The sequence below is a fragment of the Rhinolophus hipposideros genome (assembly GCF_964194185.1).
Source record: "Rhinolophus hipposideros genome assembly, chromosome: 5".
In the NCBI taxonomy this organism is placed as follows: Eukaryota; Metazoa; Chordata; class Mammalia; order Chiroptera; family Rhinolophidae; genus Rhinolophus; species Rhinolophus hipposideros.
The window spans coordinates 79,135,900-79,157,122 of NC_138051.1; the positions used below are offsets into that span (position 1 = coordinate 79,135,900).

The 21,223-nt window shown below is 38.8% G+C and overlaps 1 protein-coding gene across 1 annotated transcript in view; it reads right to left on the reverse strand.

Moving 5' to 3' along the window:
• TMED10 (transmembrane p24 trafficking protein 10) overlaps nt 1-21,223 on the reverse strand; it is a 39,259-nt gene that overhangs the window by 9,965 nt on the left and 8,071 nt on the right. The window contains exons 3-4 of the mRNA XM_081048565.1: nt 7,655-7,766; nt 2,317-2,390 (exon numbers count right to left, since the gene is read on the reverse strand). Coding sequence (XP_080904691.1) covers nt 2,317-2,390; nt 7,655-7,766 — 186 coding nt within the window. The remainder of the gene's footprint in view (nt 1-2,316; nt 2,391-7,654; nt 7,767-21,223) is intronic.

A 21,223-nucleotide genomic window follows, 5' to 3' on the forward strand; every position in this document is an offset into this window, starting at 1 on the left:
ATTTCAGAATTATGAAATCCACAATGTGAGAGATAATGTTGGATACGAAGAAAATTAGAGAAATGTGCCACCTTCCTGAGCTAAATACTGATGATAAAGGGCCCAAATCCTCTGGAGACAAAGTCTCTTCATTATCTGAAGGGCCTGAAATTAAATGCCTCAAAACCTCTACATATGTTCAGTGCTCACTGGTAATTAACCAGGGAAAGAGTGGTTCTATTATCCATTTTCTTGTCACAGGCATTAGCCTAGAGACAACTAAAAGCTATTTCTAAGGTAAGTTCAAGGGAGCCCAGCCATAGATTGAGAAAAGGAATGGTTTTTGGCCTGTGTCATAACCACTTCTCCTCCTGTCTCAATTTGGTCTGCTTTTCCCCTGGGGGGGGGGGGGAGGAAAGGGGAGTTATGTTGCCACAGAAAGTAGTGGGAGGAGTTTCTTGGTTAAGAAACAGAATTCAGAGCTGTGTTGTAACCATATACGTAAAGGCTTAGGACAGTGCCAGACTTCCAAAGCAGGAAGCAGCGCAAAGGAAGTGCTGTGGTTTGCTTTCTGCTAAGGATTCCCCTATTGGGTTAAGCAAAAGGTCAGGGAAGACAATGGCCCTTTCCCAGAGTCAACGAAGTCCAAGGATGATGGAAATTCCAGGAAGTATAAGGATTCTAAAATGCTATTCGACAGTGATGTCCACAACATTTTATATGTAGACTCACAACAATACCTCGTATTTCAGAGAACAAGCTATGTCTGATGTCTAATCAGGTAGCCTGTTATTTAATGTATACCATTAATGATAACCGTCACATAGGGGGAAAAGTTACGACAGGTAGAATTTCACAGAGTAGGAATTCAATGAATGCTTACTTAGAGAACAGTCTGAGGGCATAGCAGCAGTAATCAAAACCTGAAAATGATCTTACCTATTCTTCCACCTCATAACTGCAATATTTTCCTTAGTGTTTCATACCTCACAACACCACTTTAACATGTTATCTTAAATATAATACAGATTCTTCTAAATCATGGAAGTTTAAAAGGATTTTTTCACTCTTAAGTTCATCAACTAAAGAGGCTCTCAATGCTTGCTTTCTTTTCATTAATCTACTCTGGGGACCGAAACAAGCATATCAAAGTTTCTACTGGGAACTGTGTTTCATTCACTGCTGCACCACTTGCTCCTGTTTACTGCCTACAAAGAACTCAATCTAGTTTTGTTCACTTGAGCACTTGAACTAGGAAAACGAGGGAAGACCTGAAGGGCTGTTACGGCACTACTACTTCCTGCGGCAGAATTAGCCAGTCACTTCCAATCTTCTTCCATTTTAAAGGATATATTCCCTTCCAAGTTCTGACCAAAGATAGAGCAACTTCTGTTCCATGGGTCCTAGAAAATGCTCTTAAATCACTTAAAACAACTTTCCTTGCTTATTTGGTTTACATTCTTCAAAAGCCATTTACGTTTCCTGTACCCCACCTCTTCTTCGTGCCCTCAGGTACTGTTGTAAAGACTCTGATCTCAGTAAAAATACTCTTATCTTACTGTAAAGATCAATCCTCCAGTTTTAAATAGTTCTGGTGGTTTTTCAAAGGTGCTCTTGATTTGAAGAACCATTCTGTGCTGCCCCCAAAGTCTCTCATAATAGAGATGACAGAGGCTCAGTCCCCTTCCACTTATTCTATGAAACTTCACCTCTATACCACCCATATAAATGTCAGTTTTTAGTCTCTGTGACACTTCCTGTCAGCAAATATTTCTATTATCAGTATCTCTAATCTATTGCAGTTTTTTCTTCCATCTTCTTCTCTTCCTTAAAAGTTTGAAATTATTTTTACTAAAAGCTATTCTAATTATTTTGTTTCTCAAAGGCAGCTCAGTTGCTCAAGTCTAAACAGCACTGAATCCATGCCCTAGATATACACAGAGCTGTCAGTCTGGGAATAAAAGTCTTAGGAATTAAACACTAATCACATTTCTTAACCTTGGACATTAACATACAAGTGAATTCTAGCTTTTAAAGATTATAAGTATATATCTGGTTTCTGTCTCAAGAGTGCTAATGGTGAATATGCTTGAGTGTTTTATCACACCAGCATTTCTATGGGACAGCTGGTTTAGTCATTTGGCTGACAGCACAGCCAAAATTATTGTTCAAGGCTGTTAATACAAATTTTTGTATCAATTAAATTTTAACTGGTTGTCACATGACTACTGAGAAAACCACAGCCTTCTGAGCAAAGCACAGCCTGCTGGCCTGACGAGGTCATAGAATCCTCACAACACAGAACGCTACTGCCTCCTCGGTTACAGCAGGGCATACCTCTTCGTAATTTTTCGCCTCCACTCCATGCTTCATGTCCAGGATCACGAGTTGGTCAGGTAACCGCCCTGTTCCTGAGAAAAAAATCAAAGGATTCATTGTGCGGAATACTTAAAATTCCGGGAAATCACTCACCCACCCTCATTCGCCCTAACCCCTCCCCTCTCAATAGAGGGAAATAGCTGCAACTCCTCCCCCTACTCAGCTGCAGAAAATTCCTGGCGCTGGCTAAAATCGCAAGCATTCCGGACAAAGCCTCTGTCTGTGTGGGGTGCCGGAAAGCAAAGAGAACATGCTGCTGGCAAACATCTCTAAGCAGGGGACACAAGATACTGCAGCTGGAACTACAGAGGAATAGAAGAGGCTTCTTGGAATAGGAACTAAAACTCCAAAGTCAACACTAGTATAAAACTGACTGGCACGTAGACCAATAGATAGTGGCCACCAACTTAGGCTGAAAAGTACGTTTCTACGTCTGAAAAGGCTGTCCTGTCAAATTCTGAGAAAAGGATTATTGGGCATATACAAAGCTTGGATTTACTTAATACTAACATGACTACTGAACAGAACTCAAGATTTATCTAACATTCCACTTTAATTCATTACATTTTGGTCAATGTAAGGCCATTTTAATAGGTAAAGAAAATGTTATAGGACTATTCACACAGAGCTCTTTAAGAGAGAACCGCCCAAGAAAAAACTTGACAATAAAAGTACAATTCTCAGGGATGCTTCTTATAAAGAGAAATGTCTATGTGGGATAGTAGGGTCAAAGAGCATTGTTCATACTAGGAAAGGTAGTCTGATTCAGCTTGATCAAAAAGGAATTCTAATCTTAAATCATCAAATAGGAGAAAGGGAAAGACGCAAAGAGCCCCCAGAAAATTGTTCAGCCCCAATCCCCTGGAACTCACCTGAGTATTTATAAAATAAAAACTACCGGCATGAAATTAGGAGTTTTGGAAAACAGTGCCACTTAAGCATTGGGGTTCCTGAAACTATAGGCCACAGAGAATGGTACTGTACCCTCTGCTGCCTGAGAGATGCTGTAGGTTTTCTGAAATTCACTGAAGTCAATTCAGTAACTACTCATTCAGAATTCACTGGGCGCCAGAACTGCTGAAAATTGTAATTTCTGCCTTCAAATAATTCAGTGGCGATTAAGACATAAAGACGCATAACAGCTATAGTGAAAATGCAAAGCAGTATAAAACTTTAAGGAAAAAAACTGTTCAGATAATCTCAGCTATGGAGCAAAGGTTGGAGGAGGGAAGACATCAGTTGTGGACAGACTGCACTAAAGAGGGAGCACTTCATGTTGAGTAACTATTGTGTACCCCTGAAACTAATATAATATTGTATGTCAGCTATATTTTAATAAAACTCTTTTTAAAAAAGATTATAAAAAGAGGGAGAATTGAAGTCAGGACAAAGTGTTCTAGGCAAAAGTCAAGCATGGGCAACAGCTCAGATATTGAGACGAGTATGGCACATTTAAAGGACAGTAAAGAAGGTCTTTTGGATAGACTAGAAAGATCAATTTGAAAGCAATAGAAGTTAACACTGAATAGGTACGATCAGGAAACTAGGACAAGTCACAGATGCCTTCTGAGCATTAAACTAATAAGTCTCCAAAACCAAACCAAACAAAAAAAGTGGCACCAAGAGAGGTCTCGTCTTCCAAATCCAGTATGTAATCCTGATCAGAAATGTTTCCTTCTTGCTCATTTAAAAAGTTGTGAAATCCAAGCAGCTCACAACCCTACCTCGTCCAAATGATCCAGGTATTCTCCTTCTAAAAGAGACCATTTCTACTTTCTCTCTGTTTGCCACAGCATAGCACGAGCATTATTCAAGCACAAGTGAAACCACAAAACCACACAGCTCTGGCTGGTCTGAGTTCAGAGCATACTATGGCTTATCCCTTAGCTGACATCATGGCCATAAAGGATCTCCTTTATAAAAAGACCCTTCAGTAATTTCTCTCTGCATTTGCTTAGCAAAAAGACAATCTTTTAAAAGGTGCTCCCAAGACTACAAAGGTACCAGGTCTCCACATCAGAATGAACAGAGAAGACAAATGAAACCAGAAATTGAGTGCTGAGTGCTTGCTGTAACGTGTGTGTATACACATTTATACATATATTACATATATTATATATTTTTAAAAATTAGTTCCTAGGCATCTACATGCACAGCATCAGCATATACGAAATTCAGAACAAAAGATGTGTTCAGAGTTATGTTTAGATTTAGCATTAAGATTAGGGTAAGGTTTAAGGTTAGAATTAGGGTAGGTTACTGGCTAGGTTTTATGTTAGGGTAGGTTAGTTAATTTTACACTCTTCAAAAAGTTTCAAATTGGTACTTGAAGACACTGAAATAACACAAGGCTATGTGTGAGATACAGACGGTGCCAAAAAAATGTATACACATTTTTAAGAAAGGAAAAAATTGTATTAAGATTGTAATACAATGAATGACGCTAGCATTCATTTGATTAACACCATCTTTTGAGTGAACATCATACTACACATTGCTACTGTAATTCAATTCAACTTCGAAAGTAATACATACGGTGTTTCCCCGAAAATAAGACCTAGCTGGACAATCAGCTCTAATGCGTCTTTTGGAGCCAAAATTAATATAAGACCTGGTATTATATTATATTATATTATTATATTATAAGACTGGGTATAATATAATATAATACCAAGTTTTATATAATGTAAGACCGGGTCTTATATTAATTTCGACTCCAAAAGATGCACTAGAGCTGATTGTCCAACTAGGTCTTATTTTTGGGGAAACACAGTAGATAACATCTCTTAAAATGTGTACATTTTTTGGCACCATTTTTTTGGCACCCCTGGTATATACTCAAATGCCTAAATACCTAATCCAACCAATAAGTGATGTGCTATTTGGAGGAAGCCACATTGACCTCCTTGTTGTCTCTAAGACATGCTCAGCATCTCAAAGTGTTTGCTTTTTGTCCAAAGCCCCTCATTACCCGACTTATATTTATTCGTTTATTGTCTGCTTGCTCCAATGAAAATGTGAGCTCCATGGGAGCAGAGACTTGTGTTTTATTCTCTGCTATATCCCTAACACCTACAACAGTGATTGGTATGTAAGGGCACTTAGTAAATATCTGCTGAATGAATCAATTGACTAAGAAACTAAGCAGGCTAGATTGTTGAGGGAAGTACTCTAAAAGAACTAAAGGTAAACTCAGGTTTATATGGGAAGAGAGCATTCCAGCAAATGAATAAACATGACATGTTTAGAGGGCAGAGCAAACCAGACTGGCTGGGGCCTGATGAGTGGTAAAAGATAAGGCTGGAGTGAGCATATAAAGACTATTAAATGCCATGATACCTAAAATCTCTTCCAGATCAAAAATGTGATGATTCAAGGTTTCCTTCTATAGAACAGGAACATTACTGCCACTACCGAGAAGGGAATGCTTTTGAAAAAGGACTGACATGGTGAAAGATGTTTTAGGAGATAAATCTGGAAGCAGTATTTGGATATATTAAGAACAGGGATCTCAGTTAGAAGGCTAAATATATAATTCATAATTTAAAAAATTAAAAGTTCGGATTTGTGTCGTGACAGATACAGAAGATATTTTGAAAGAAGTATCAGCATAACTTGATGAAGGACTGGAAAAGACAAAAATAATTTCAAAAACGAGAGCCCTAGTAACTGGAAGGATGGTAGTGATATTGATGAGAAGGGAACTGGTTTGAAAAAGGAGTTTATGAATACAGTCTTAGACATCTGGGTTTTGAGATAAGAGTGGCACAATCATGTGGAAATGTCTAGAATATTGTTGAGAAATCTTGGAACTGGCAGGAGTGGGGACAGGGAGGATATCAGTCATAAAATCACTATTAAAGTCCTTTAATTTTCTATTTTTAATCTATTATTCCATTTCCCTCAGGCAAATTCCCTTAGCTTTTAGGTTAACTGATCCACTTTAGATCAAGGGAGTCAATTCTTGGTTAATTGTCAAAAGCAACAAGTTTATCTGCTATTCCTGGGACTCTGTTGGCACTGTTGGCAAAGGTGCTTGCTCTTCTTCTAGGATCATATGTTCTGAACATTCCATAAATGCAAAATTGCCAGAAGTCGTTTTGCTACCATGCAGGAAAAGCCTAAGAATAAAGTCAAATGGAGGTAAGGAAAGGAAGCACTGGAGGATAGGTAGGGTTCCAATGACACTGTTAAAACTCTTAACTTTCCGCTGTGCCTGAGGTCAGTATCTCATTGAAGACTGGTTGAGAGAGAGTCAAATGATCTTTCTCTTCATTCTCTTTAAGCCAGTTTGAGTTATGTTTTGGTGTCCTGCAGCCCAAAGGGGTCCCCAACTAATACAAGTATAACTGCATACAGCACTTAAAGTCTAGTGTCCTTGAAGCTGAAGAACAGGGAGTGGAAGGGAATCTGCTTTTTCACCCATCATTGAGCACAGAAGCCATCAAGTAACGAGCCTAAAAGTTACTATGGGATCTTGGCCTTGAGATGCACAGAAGAATCCATAGCAAGATGTCAGGACTACAAAATAACAAGTGCTCTGAAGACCAAAGCTGCTTCTGACTTATTTGTCAGAGAGATCCTACTTCTAATCCTTGAGAAAATGTGTCACTAGCACATAAATGCAGTACAGAAGGCCGTCAAGTAATGTTTCATTCAACCTGGTTTTGTTATAATGTTAATGAAATGCTGTAGGAACTTAACTCTTGCTTATATATTAATTAGCTTATGGTAAAATTGGTTTCATTATACGGCGTTTCTTTCTTTTGTTTTTTTTAAATAATTGCAAAAACCAATATTGTATTTTTATTTTAACTTTTTAATTTTTTTTTATTTTAAGTGTGTTTTTCCAGGACCCATCAGCTCCAAGTCAAGTAGTTGTTTCACTACTAGTTGTTTCAATCTAGCTGTGGAGGGCGTAGCTCACAGTGACCCAAGTGGGGATCGAACCAGCAACCCTGATGTTACGAGCACCGTGCTCTAACCAACTGAGTTAACCGGCCGCCCCCATTATACGTCATTTCTGCTTAAAGCTCCAGACGCTATCAACACATTGAGGACTTACTGTATTTTCTAGCATCTATACCATATTAAACTTAATCATTCAAGCCAAGTGTGTCACAGCATTCAAGAAACGCATATTCCTGCACAAGAATGCTACTTTCTCTTACATGTGCCTGCACCCCAGCAAATGCAGTTTTCATCTCCTCTTCCTGCCAGCCCAAAAGAGAAAGTTCATGCTCTATTTAACTTGAAAGAAGATGCTTAATTCAGGGAAAACATTTTGCTTACTTACCCTTACTCTCAAAACACACTTCGAACATGTCATAATCTTCAGTGGTAAAGGCAAACTTCCCCTTGGTTGCATCCTCCTTGGAGTACAGAATATGGCCAGCTGAATCTGTTATCTAAAAGTAAGAACAGGAAGCAAATAACACTCAGGAAAAAAACTTGGAGAAATGTAAAGAAACACTGTCTATAAAAGACAGCTGACATCTCTTATTGTGACGACTCTTCCAACCATTCCCAAAGATAGGGACTGGATAAGAAGAGAAAATCCAAATTCAGCAAATTTCATTCAAACTGCCTATCCACACTGCAGGCTAAAATCTATCGCCACTATAGAATGACAGTTGAGATATAAATTTGGTTTAGTAACAAAGTTTCACTTTATAGAATGTAGACCGGTATCATTCCCTAGAAAGGGACATGTCACAAGATAGAAGTGGACAATTACCAAAAGAATATACTACAAAAAGGAGAAAGATACATAAGAACACATTTCTTCATAAAATAAATCTTGACGGGGTTGAGGTGGGGGTAGGGAGTGGAAAGGGGACACCTGATAAAAGAAGAGAAGGAAAAGAAGGCATACATAGAGAAGAAAATTTGGTCAATTTATTCCCGCAAATGTCATGTTAATTATATCAATGGCTACAAGGGGTGAGAGAGAGGAGGATAAGGAAGAAGGTTCTCCTAAAAAAGACATCTTTGGCTTCCACAAATGATCATTCCTTTCTTCTAGGTTGTTAGCTTTAGTTCTCCTAGAACTATCATTCCTAGAGAATGGCCTGTAAGCACAAACAAAGTGGCATATATTGGTAGTGAACGGTCACCTATAAAGAAGGGAATGACAGGGTAAAGGACAGATTGGATCTCAGGCTTCTTTCCTAGAGCACATGGCTGTCTTAGCAGAAAACACTTTTCATTACCTGAGACAGGAAGCTACTTGTAATGTGGAACACAGAAGTAGTGGCTTCATTATATTAAACTGGATGTTCTAATGCTATTTGTAAAACAAGATCCATTTATAGGTGAGACTTTAAATATGAAAATTGAGTAGCACACACATAAGCTTATATATTTAAAGTATTTTAATAACACTAGTTATTGCTGAGCAGTGAGATTCCTTCTTTATACTTTTGTTTTCTTTCTATTTTCTACAAAGGCATTTCATTTTTGGGAACAACACAATAACTAAAGAATAGTTATCAATAAAATGGGTTTATTCAGACATTTTAAATAATAGGTTGATAAAAAAGATTTTACGACATCTTCTAAATTCCCTAAAAACAACAGCAGTAGTAGTAATCAAGTATCTTCTACCATGATTTGTGATGATCACCCATTACTTTGTCAAGCATTTAAAACGCCTATATCTGTGCTGGTCACTGGGGATAAAAGAATGTGTAAGATGGTTCCTATTTGCAAAGGGCTTAAGAGTCTAAATGAGGAATGGAATAAGAACTGACACTTCACTGCATTGTGGAAAGACGCACAGCTTTCCGAGAGTTTGGAGGGTCAGGAAGTGTACCATGGAGCTGAGTCCTCAAGGATGAGGTGCAATCAAAAGAATTGGGATAAAAACATTCAGGTAGAAGAGACAGCAAATATGAAGGCCTGGGATGCAGAAAAAACAAACAAACAAAAACACGGTAGCAGCATAATACTAATCACTAATATATACTGAGTACTTAAGTGTCAAGTACTGTGCCAAGTGCATCATATGCATTTTAATTTAATCTTCACTATAACCCTACAGGTAAGGAGAATTGTTTCTCCCGTTTCCACAGGAGGAAACTGAGGCACAGAGAGGTTAGGTGGCTGGGGAGGTACTGACCAGGTCATGTAGAACTACACAACACCACGCTAAGGAGTTTAAACTTCATTTAGTACAAAGTGGAAAGGCAACGAGGACTTTAAAGCAACAGTGACTGATCCTATTTGCAATTTAGAAAGATGTATCTGATAATATTGTGAGGACAGACTCAAGAAAGATAATGCCAGAGGTATGAAGAAGGGTTAATACACTATCCAATGCTCCAGGTTAGAAAAGATGAGGGCTTTGGGTATGGAGAAAAGGGGGCACATTTTAGGGATTCGAAGGAGGAAGAGCTCACAGGACAAGACCAAAAAGTAAATGCCCACAAGGATCAAGACATAACTGAGTCTAGGGGACCCGTCTAATCCACAGGGTATGGTGGACAACGTGGCAAACAGGATGGGACCGTCTCAGGGAGAAAACAGTGACTGTCATCTCAACCAGGTTTTCAGATCATACAATTTTTCAAAAGAATCCAGACATTTTAACTTTTATTTGCAATCTCCTAATTTTTAAATCCTCACAACCAATCCCAACATTTGAAAAACTATCTCAAGGCCAAACAAAAGATGTTTGTAGAACCTAGTTCTGGGCCACCAATTTTGACCTCTGCAAAGGACAGGAAGAAAGCTGACTAAATTCACAAAGAACTGCTGGGCAGCAACTGAGATCTCAGCTGAGATCCTGAACTATGGATTTCTAGTGGCCCCACCCAGCAGCCAGGACGCAAGAGCAAAGAAAAAGCCTTGGGGTTGGGATTCTGCAACTGAATGGTTTGGAAAGCAAGGGGATTAAGGAATTATACTATGAAATTTACATATATAATCTTCAATCCGCACAATAATCCCATAGATGGTTATATTACCCCCAGTCTTATTATCCCCATTTCCCTGATAAGGAAACTAAGGAACTTGTCCATTATTATAGAGTTAATAAATTGTGTACGTGGATTTGAAGCGATCTAAAAACCCATGCTCTGTACATACTGCATGTTGCCTCCCCACAAAAGGAATGTCTGAAAGAAGTGGAAGAAGCCAAGAAAGCCTAACAGAATCTGATGGATTCTTTGGGTCAGCACATGCAGAGCCTGAGAGTCCCTTGGAGTGGGAACCAGCACTGTTCCGTCTGCATTACCCACCTTGGAGGGATTAGCAGGCAGCCGCAGGCAGAGGCCTTCAAGTCAGCAATAACCGATAGATAATCGGCAAACATTTAGCCCTGAAGATTCCTAAAGGCCTCTAGCTCATGTGATGCTTTTTCTGAATCATCAAGGAAAGGCAAAAAGCATAACAAAGGACTACTTCAGAACCTTGGATACACAATATTACAGGGCAAAAAGGTCTGGGAACGAATCAAATCCCAAAGTAATGTGTAGTCAGTGACCAGTGTGGTGCCACTCTTCCTTTCTTCAGAATCTGTTTGCCCATCAGATACTCATACTTTCCCACTCCCTAGCCCCCAAAAGCACAATGACAATTTTTAAGAGCAAAAAAAAGAAGCTCACAAATATACTGTAGGACTGACAGATTTTCACATTCCAAGCTGATCTAAAAACTAGTTTGGATGTGGCTCCTATGAAAAAAATTGCAGAAATTGTGGAAATTCCCCAAGACATATCTAGATAGAAATAAGCTTCCAGACTTGCTCACTGCACTAGTTTAATGCTTATGGGAGAAGGAAAGCATTATAAGTTGCGAGAAATGTTTAAATACAAATGAAACGAGTAGAGGACAATAGGGGATAAACATCAAGGATACAATGCTGACCAGTCATCACAGGTGTCATCTCTACTGTCAGGCAAGGAAAGAAGCCAGGTCTAGGGCAAACAAACCAACTTAAGCACGCTTACAAGATTTGGCACACATATGCCCAATCACCTTATTTCCTAGAATAGCTTATGATCTCTTTGTATTCTCCTATGATATTAAAAGCTTCTTCAAAAAAAAGTATTAATTTAAGGACAGGAGCTTCTCTAGATGATAAAGGATCAGAGATGCAGATCAGAAAACTCTCACTAAGGCATTGGCAAAAATCCTTCATGGAGTGATTTGCAAAATGAATTAAGAAGTCTGCCATGTTTTTCTGAAAGACTCTGGTACAATTCACACCTTCAACCGGTACTCAGAAGAGAGAAAAATTGTTTCAACTGTCCTGTTTTGCGTTGTACTGAGGAACCACAATGATGGTAAAACCACTTTCTTTCTTGGTTCTTTCTGTAACATCTAAAAATGTATTAAAAATTCATTCTAGGGCAAAGATTCAAATGCTTTACAAGAGGCTGAAGGCAAAGGACCCCATCACTGCCTGAACCTTTCATCAGCATGAAATTTACTTCCCAGAAACAGTGTATGATAATCGCAATTCCCTCAGGGCCTCTACATTTCTATATTCCGTATGAGTTGACAGAAGTATATGAGAGTATTTATCCAGATATTTGGAAATCCATGCAGGCAACTTGACAATTTAACCTTCATGTTAGGCTCTTATGGACTGACTGCTGGGCATTCTAACAGATTCTAGAATTTTTTTTGGAAAACCAGTAGGTTTCCCATGTAGTTCATAACTTTGCAGCTACTTAGGAGCCAAACTACCTATCTTACAGGGGAAAAAGATCATATGCCCTAACCTCAACATAATTACGTAAGTCAGCAGGTAGCTAAAATTAGGGAACAGAAAACTGGGCCAAGCTCAGTGACTGGCCAGAGCTGGCAAAGTCTGACAGGCTGAAATGATGGTTTTAAATTTCCTTTAATTAAAATGTTCTGATTACAGATCACCTTCAAAGGTCATCTGGTTTCTCAAGAATTGAAAGATTTTATTTTTTTCTTCCTTAAATTCTCCTAGAGCACCACCTACGTAGTCTGATAAATAACTGCCACTTTTACCTACTATGACAGCAAGCCTTTAAAGGATCCCTTTCTGCGCTTTTAACAATAAAAAACACTATAATATCTATCATAAAGTTCTTAACTAAACAAGCGTAATACTAAAGCCATAAAATTTGTCCATATGACATCAAGCAATGGGAAGTAATAAAAATTTGTTTCTAGATAACACCTTCTCAAGAAAAGTAAACCAAAGTTCACAACTTGAAAAGTAGGGGGAGGAGGTGGCCAGTTGGCTCAGTTGGTGAGAGCGCGGCGCTCCTAACGCCAAGGTCGCCAGTCGCATTCCCACATGGGCCAGGGACCTGCACGCTCCAAAACTAAATTGAAAACGATTTGACTTGGAGCTGATGGGTCCTGGAAAAACACACTGTTCCCCAATAAAATTTTTTTTTAAGTAGGGGGAAAAGTGTTAATTGTACGTGCAGAGTAGCTGATGTCCAGAATATGTGAATACACTGAAACTGTCAAATAAGTGAGAATACAGGTCAAATAGGCGCTATCAAAAACCTGAACTGAGGGGCCGGCCCAGTGGCTCAGGTGGTTAGAGCTCCGTGCTCCTAACTCCGAAGGCTGCCGTTCAATTCCCACATGGGCCAGTGGGCTCTCAACCACAAGGTTGCCATTTCGATTCCTCGAGTCCCACAAGGGATGGTGGGCAGCGCCCCCTGCAACGAAGACTGAACACAGCACCTTGAGCTGAGCTGGGGCTGAGCTCCCAGATGGCTGGCTCAGTTGGATGGAGTGCGTCCTCTCAACCACAAGGTTGCCGGTTCAACTCCCACAAGGGATGGTGGGCTGTGCCCCCTGCAACTAGCAACGGCAACTGGACCTGGAGCTGAGCTGCGCCCTCCACAACTAGGACTGAAAGGACAACAACTTGACTTGGAAAAAAGGCCTGGAAGTACACACTGTTCCCCAATAAAGTCCTGTTCCCTTACCACAATAAAAAAAAAAAAAAAACACAAAAAGATTAAGTGCTCTCAAAAAAAAAAAAAAGAACCTGAATTGAACAAATGATATCTGCACAATAAATGTGACTTCAAGTTTTCTGGAAGCCAAAATTAAAAGATTAACAGAGAAACAAGTTGGGTCACGTATCATTTGTTTTCTGATGAAAGCTCACAAATTTATCTTCAGAGATAATTTTCCTGGAACTAAACATGAAGAACAATTTATCAGGAAGGTCCTCGTAGAAGGGCTGTGACCATTACCAGACTCTCCATTTCCAAATGTGGCCTTGCCAAAACTACGAGTCCAGTTCACATGGGTGCTTCTGCTGTCCCTCCACACCGACGTGCCTGACCTACTGCAGAGGTGGGGCCTGAGGAACTAGGTGAATGGTCCCAGGCCCCACTTGTCTGCCCGGTGTAGCACTACCAAGTCTCACCCATTCTAGCTCCTCTTGCTGCTCACAGAAGTCCCAGCCTTATTAAAGTTGCAAGAAGGCTAGGACTACTTTTGGCCACTTGCTTGCTACAAGTGTGTTTTTTAAAAAAAAAAAAAGTGCCAGGAAAAGATGTCTTAAAATTAATAGGGGTGCCCAGTTAGCTCAGTTGGTTAGAGCGTGGTGCTAACACCACCAAGGTTGCCGGTTCAATTCCCACATGGGCCATTATGAGTTGTGCCCTCCTTTAAAAAAAAAAAACCCACAAAAAACAAACAAACAACAACAAAACACTAATAATACTATCCACCCAGATCTTGATTCCTAATACCATTCTTCAATAAAAGGAATCAGGAGAAATGGCTGATCTCAGAACTGAGGCTGGAAACATGTAAAATGAGCCTGGAGCACTATAGTGCTAAAAAATAAGGAAGTGTTCAAAATACAAAACAAAACAAAAACCAAGAAAGAGAACATGTCAAAGGGACACAAGAGCCAAATGAAAGAACTCCCAATAGCCAAAGCTAAAATAATTTGAGTAACAAAATTAAGTAGTATTGAGTTGTAATCCAAAGTATAAAATAAATATCCATGGATCCAGACTGATATAAGTTAAACAAACAAACAAACAAACAAGGAAGAAGAGACAAGTCTGTGCAGAAGACAAATAATTTATGTGGAAACAGCACCCTCAATCAAGTCAAGTCTATGTCCCCACTCCTTAAGTATGGGCTACATGCACACAGTGACTTCCTTCCAAAGAGCACAGTATGGAAAGGGGAGAACAGTAATCTGGCAGAGGAGAAACCTGATAAACGCTACATCAGCAGATGATCAAGGTCATATTAACAGTAATAAACCATGTTGATCTCATGAGCCCTTGATATGATGTGATGAAAATGGCATTTTATGTCTGTAGTCTTCCTCCCCCAAACCCATAATCAGTTTTACCATGAGGAAAAACATCAGCTAATTCCCAATAGAGGGGTATCCTATAAAGGACTTGACCAGTACTCCTCAAAACTCACAACGTTGCCAAAAACAGTTAAGTCTGAGAAACTGTCATACTCTAAAAGAGCCCTAAGAGACATGACTAAATGTAATACATTCCAGGATGGGACCTTGGAATAGTAAAAAGGACATTAGGCCAAAACTAAGGAAATCTGAGTAAGTGTGGACTTTAGATAATAATGTGTTAATACTGGTTCATTCCGTGTGACAAATATACCGCACTAACCTGTTAACAGTAGGGGAAACTAGATATGGAGTATACGACAGCTGTACTATCTTTATTGGTTTTCTGTAAATCTAAAACTGTCCTAAAATAAAAAGTTTATTTAAAAAACACTGTCCAAAAGGATTAAGTCAAACACACATACAGATATACACACACATATCGCAATTCTCAAATTTACAGTCTACTCAGAGCAAAGCAAGCAAACGAGCATTTTCACATACTTTTTATGAAGTATTACGCAAACTGTGAATTTGGACAAGTCTATACAGCTACTCCTGTAAAATGACACACGATCCAGGGGGGAGGTGGCAAGTCTGTGCCTCCCTATTGGTACAGGCCACACACTGCTGTCATTTGCTGAATCAGCTCCATACCCCACCAGTCCAAGAATGTGCTTTTAAAAGAAAAACACTTCTTTTCCAAGAGTGCTACTATAGCAGCAGAGGGCAATCAGCTAGCAGCTTTAGTGTAGTTGGTAAAAATCTGAAGATGTCATTTCCTTCAAATAGGCTCCTACCTGCTCTCTGTCTTCCTCGGGGTTATTCAGTCTGTGGTATAATACTGAAAAGACAATGTGCACATATTATTTTAAGGATAACCACCCATCTTGCAGCTCCTGAATGACTAACCCAGGAATTCAGAAACAGCCAGTCCCTTGTGGAAGCTCCACACAATGAATAAAAATGAACTGAAACAGAAACACATAGCCTTTTCTCCCTTTGAGAAACGTACAGCACAGTGGTCAGACTAAAGGTTCTAGAGTCAGACCTCAGGTCTGTGTTCAAGTAACAACTGTGCCACTTACTAGCTGTAAGGCCTTGGGTACATTCCTTACCCTCTCTGTGCCTCACAAGCAAAATAAGGACAATAGTATGAACTTCATGAGACTACTGTAAAGATTAAATTTAATGCAGGTAAAGTGCCGGGAACAGGGTGTGGAACATGGTAAGTAATCAATAAATGTTATGATTGTCATTGTTAGCATTCTTGTTATTACGATAACTGGGTGTTAGTGATAATTCAGAACTCCACAACATTTAGGTCACTACTAACTAGACTTCCAAACTAACAGCACTAGATGGTAAACTCAATAAAGTACACTACATTTACTAAACCCAGGGATAATTAGGGCCCAAATGGTTATTGCATGGAAACAGAAAGAAAAAGACAGGTGAACTCTCAAGGCAGCAACAGCAAGATTTAGAAACTGAAGGGTAACAAAATGCCTAACAGAGCAGGTCCTCAACAAAAACTTGAGCGGCTAACAAGGGAAAGCAAGAAACACAAGATGACTCCAGTATTTCCTGCATGTGTTTTCTAACCTAATAAGTAATAAACTACATGAAGGACCAAAAGACACTAGGTTGGGGTGAAGGAAGAGAGGATGTGTGTGCCTATATAATGAGCAGGAGTTGTGGGTCTATACGCTTCATTTGGTTAAGAGTTCACAAGTGATTTTTACACCATAGAGTCTATTACTGTGAGACATAAAAGAGCAGGGAAAACACCACATCACTGTAGTTTTAGACTAGAAAAATAGTATCAGCAATACCTTCAAAAGACTACAAGTCACCACTGTTCTCGAACATAAGGTACATAGAAAATTCCATGGGTATAAATGAATTTACCCTGATCTTTCTAACAAGAGCAAATACCAAGTCCAAGTCTATCAATTGCATCCCTGAAATCAAAGGATCACATCTAAATTTAACCCAGAAAAAAGTCAAATTTAGGCCACAAGCAGCATTTAGCAACACTAAATTCTTTCCAATTTCCAACACAGTTCAGAGATGGCACAGCACTGCAACGAAGTACTGCTTCAAGAGGTTTGGAGAAGTGCTCACAACTAGAAAGGGAAAATTTTCAGGCACTGGTATGATTCTGGATAGAGGCGCTCTTCCTGCTTCCATCAGCATCTGCTACATTAACTCAACAGAGGCCACGTCACACTTGACTGGGGGTGGGGAGAGCTGGAGGAAAGAGGACAAGGAGGAAGGGAGGGGAATGAGAAGGAAAGACCAGTTGTTGCCCTAACAATACTACTGCGGGGGTGAAGCCAGATCAAATGTTTTTTTTCATACTGTTCCAAAGTTATTTACGGTAAAAACCTCCAGCGTGACCCTTTTAGGCACAAACAAAGCCTTGTTCTTTCTTAACAACTAGTCCCTTGATTTTCCTACACGTTATGCAGAACAATGAGGTTGGGGCACAGGATAAAGCAGATGACATCAACCTCCCTCAAGTCAGAGGCTTGTTTGGGAGCCCAAATTCTGGTTTGTGGCCAGCTGGCTGACTTCACAGAGGGCTCTACTGTCCAGACTGCCAGGCTGCATATGCGTGTGGGGGCAATGGCTCAGGACCAACCACCAGTCAGCAATTCACACAAGAAACACCATAGAAACACTGCCCTCCCCACTACATTACCTCTATAAATCCATTTTCCTAGAAACTAGACTCAGTCTTCAGAAGTCATCATAACGATATGGTACAGCAATTTCAAATTCTCAGCAGCCCCCTTTTCACTTTATCAGTTCAAAACAGAGATGGCTGAGGACAACTTCATTGAATAGGAGAGATTTAAATGATGTATCATATTGTTTAGTTTTTATGGAGAAGGAAACACATGGTCAAGTTTAATTTGTTTTGTTTTGTTTTTTGGTGCTTTTTTTTAAGGAGGGCGCAGCTCACAGTGGCCCATGTGGGGGTTGAACAGGCAACCTTGATGTTATTAGCACTATGCTCTAACCAACTGAGCTAACCAGCCACCCCAAGGTCAAGTTTAATTTAAAGCTAAAAATTTTGGATATAATACAGAAAGAAATTAGATTTTACTACTATTAAATGTTACGGTAACATTAACCTTAGCCTTCTGTTCTAAAGGCTTGTGTACTAAATCATCTATTTATTGACCTGTTTCTAAACCACTGGACAGTAGTCACAGCAAATGTAAATTTGAGTACACCTGAAATCTATGTAATTTTACTAACAAATGTCACCCCAATAAATTTTTTAAAAAATGTAAATTTGAAAGAGACATGTTCCTCCCAACAGAAAAAGATCAGCAGTCAGTACAGACACCATAATAATAAGCTGATATATAACTGTTCCAAATAAAATCATCTCAAAACTATACCATATATACAAAGGGTGCCCAAAAAATGTATACACATTTTAAGAAAGGAAAAAACCGAGTTAAAATTGTAACACAATGAATGACGCTAACAGTCATTTGATTAACACCATCTTTTGAGCGCACGTCATACTACACATTGCTACCGTAATTCAATTCAACTTCAAAAAGTAATACATAGATGACATCTCTTAAAATGTGTACATTTTTTTGGCACCCCCTGTATATACATATACAGCTACATACATATATGTGTATCTTTTATCTTTTCGTACAGCTTTTTGTGTGGGGGGAGTTATAACTTTTTCCAACTGCTAAAATGCTTCTTGATAATTTTTAGGCTGAAATTGTGATAGGCCTATGACTCAAGGCAGAACTTTCAAGTGATCTGTTTGGCCTTTCTCATCTATAAGCTAATTGGGAAAGATCAGGACCATAACTGCCTAAATATGCCAAAAAAAAAAATCTCATTTTAGCAAAATGAGTTGTTAACTAGCATTAGCACGCTTGAAAAATGGCAATGAAAAAAATTAGACCAATTAGATTATTTGGAAGAAGGTGAAAAAGTACAAATGACTTAAATTATTACTATCAAGCTTTTCTTTCTAGTGATGATTACCGTATTTTGCAATGTATAATGTGCACTTTTTTGCCCACATTTGTGAGGGAAAAATAAGGATGTGCATCATACATGGGTACTACTAATTCCGTATGTATAAATATTTTAATTCTTTTATTTGTACTTATGAGTTAAAAGTGTAATACTAGAAATCAATAATGATATCCGTATGCAAAATAATACTCTGGAATATGATAATAGGTTTTGTTGAAGTTTGTTATGACAAACTTGCAACGATGAAGAGCTCTTGGCCTTCTATTGTGTTTCCCTGAAAATAAGACCTAGCCGGGCCATCAGCTCTAATGCGTCTTTTGGAGCAAAAATTATAGTAAAATATATTTATAGTAAAATAAGACCGGGTCTTATATAATATAATGTAATATAAGACTGGGTCTGATTTTAATAGTAAAATAAGACCGGGTCTTATATTAATTTTTGCTCCAAAAGACACATTAGAGCTGATTGTCCAGCTAGGTTTTATTTTGCGGGAAACACAGTATGATACGTAAATATCGTAAATCGGTTACCAGTACATAAAATTTCTTGTACCTTGTATCTGTTCTTTGTGCTTTCTTTGTTCTTGTAATTATTTGTTACATAAAATTTATTATACCATAATGTTAAAAAGTAAATGCTAAAATCCCTTTATAAAACAAAAAACAAGTACCTAAATGTTCAAATTTAAACAAATGAAAATTTGAATTAAAAAATTAGAACGAAAGATTTTTTTCCTCTGAAAGTTTGGGCCAAAAACGTGGTTGCACATTATACACGGGAGCGAATTATACCTGGCAAAAGACAGTATGTCCTCACAGTTGCTTTCTCATTTTCTGTAATCTATTTCCAAAGTATAAATCACCCTTAGACAACAAATCATCTCATCCCCTAAAATTAATTAATCCTCCAATTATCACTATTAACAAGCATTCTAAATAATAAGTGACACTGGAGCCTATTAAACTATTATGGTATCATCTAGTCTTCATGCAAATGTGGTTTTCAATTCAAAATCAATGAGATTCTGAGTCCCTACAACAGGCTTTTATTATGAACCTGAAGCAATGAGGAAATGTCTACATTCACTATGAATGATAAATCGATACTTCCTGCTTTAATTTTGTGCAACAAAGTCTTTAAATATGATATTATTTAGCCATTTATCCTGGTTTAGCCTCATTTTGTGAAATGAGTAAGGAAGGGTGGTATGGATCAACTCAACTGGAAATCGCAACAAAAAATACATCTCAATAGAGGCCTGAAGAGAAATCTGCAGCAGAGGCCCTCCCACCCATTATTTCAATCCTTCTCTGTTCCAAGAGGCTTTCTCTGACTACTCAAATACTCTTTATCCCAATCACTCCCTACCCCTACTGCATGATTTTTCATTATGGTACTTATCACTACCTCAAATTGTGTGTATTTTTTAAAACTTGCTTTTTGTCTGTTCCCCACCAGAGTTTAAGGACCTTGTCTGCTGTTAATCTCTATATTCCCAGCTAGGTCTGGCATATATTAAATATTAAGTATTTATTGAATGAATGGGAGAATCACAAACAAAACACTCAGAATTCCTCTCATTAACATATTCTTTATCTGGTCTCTGCAACAATATTTAGGACAGGAAGTCAGATTAGCAATTCAATTTTCATTCAATAGAGGAAAGAAAAGACTACTAACTTCTTTGGCCCACCATAATGAACCCTGTGCAATAAAGCACCCATCTCTTGGTCCTTCTAACAATTCTATGAGCTCTATCATCCCCATCTTACAGATAAGGGGCCCAAGGAGAAGGGTCAAGTAACTCTCCCAAGACCATACTCCCTGTGGTGGATCTACTGGGATTTGACCTCAAATCTGATTCCTAATCCAGGTTCTTTCTACTACACCATGGGGCATATCAATAAAACAGGTATTTAACTCACTTCTACAATGTGCACATAGAACACGAAACTAAAGACACAACGACGAATAAGACACTGAGGAGTTCACAAAGCAAGCACCTACTACATGAAAAGTGCCATGTCAAATAGGACGCAATGGAAGCAGATGGGGGGAGCACAGGCAAAGCCTGGTCCCAATTAAGAGAACATTGTATTCAAAGAACTGCAAGGTGTTCAGTATCACTAGATGGGAGTAGGAGGACCGTGGGGAGGAAGGCAGTGGGCAGATCAGAGATGAGGCTAGGACTGTGGCAGTTCACTTGTTCATTCATTACTTATGTTGAGGTCCTACCATATGCCAGGCACTGTATTAGACACAGGCATTTCAATGATGAGTGAAACAGTCTCTGCTCAGGGCGCTTACAGTCTATCTGAGGAGATGGGTAAACATACAACTATAGCATAGAGTGACACATAATACTGATGTATTGATTGGACTTTAAGGGGCTCCTGGACAGGAAGAAGGTAAATTAGGTCAATCAAGGCACTACATTCCAAAGATCCTTCTAAGAGAGGCTGTGCCATTCAGAGCAACAACTAAAGCCAAGCCCAGTTGGCCAGGTTT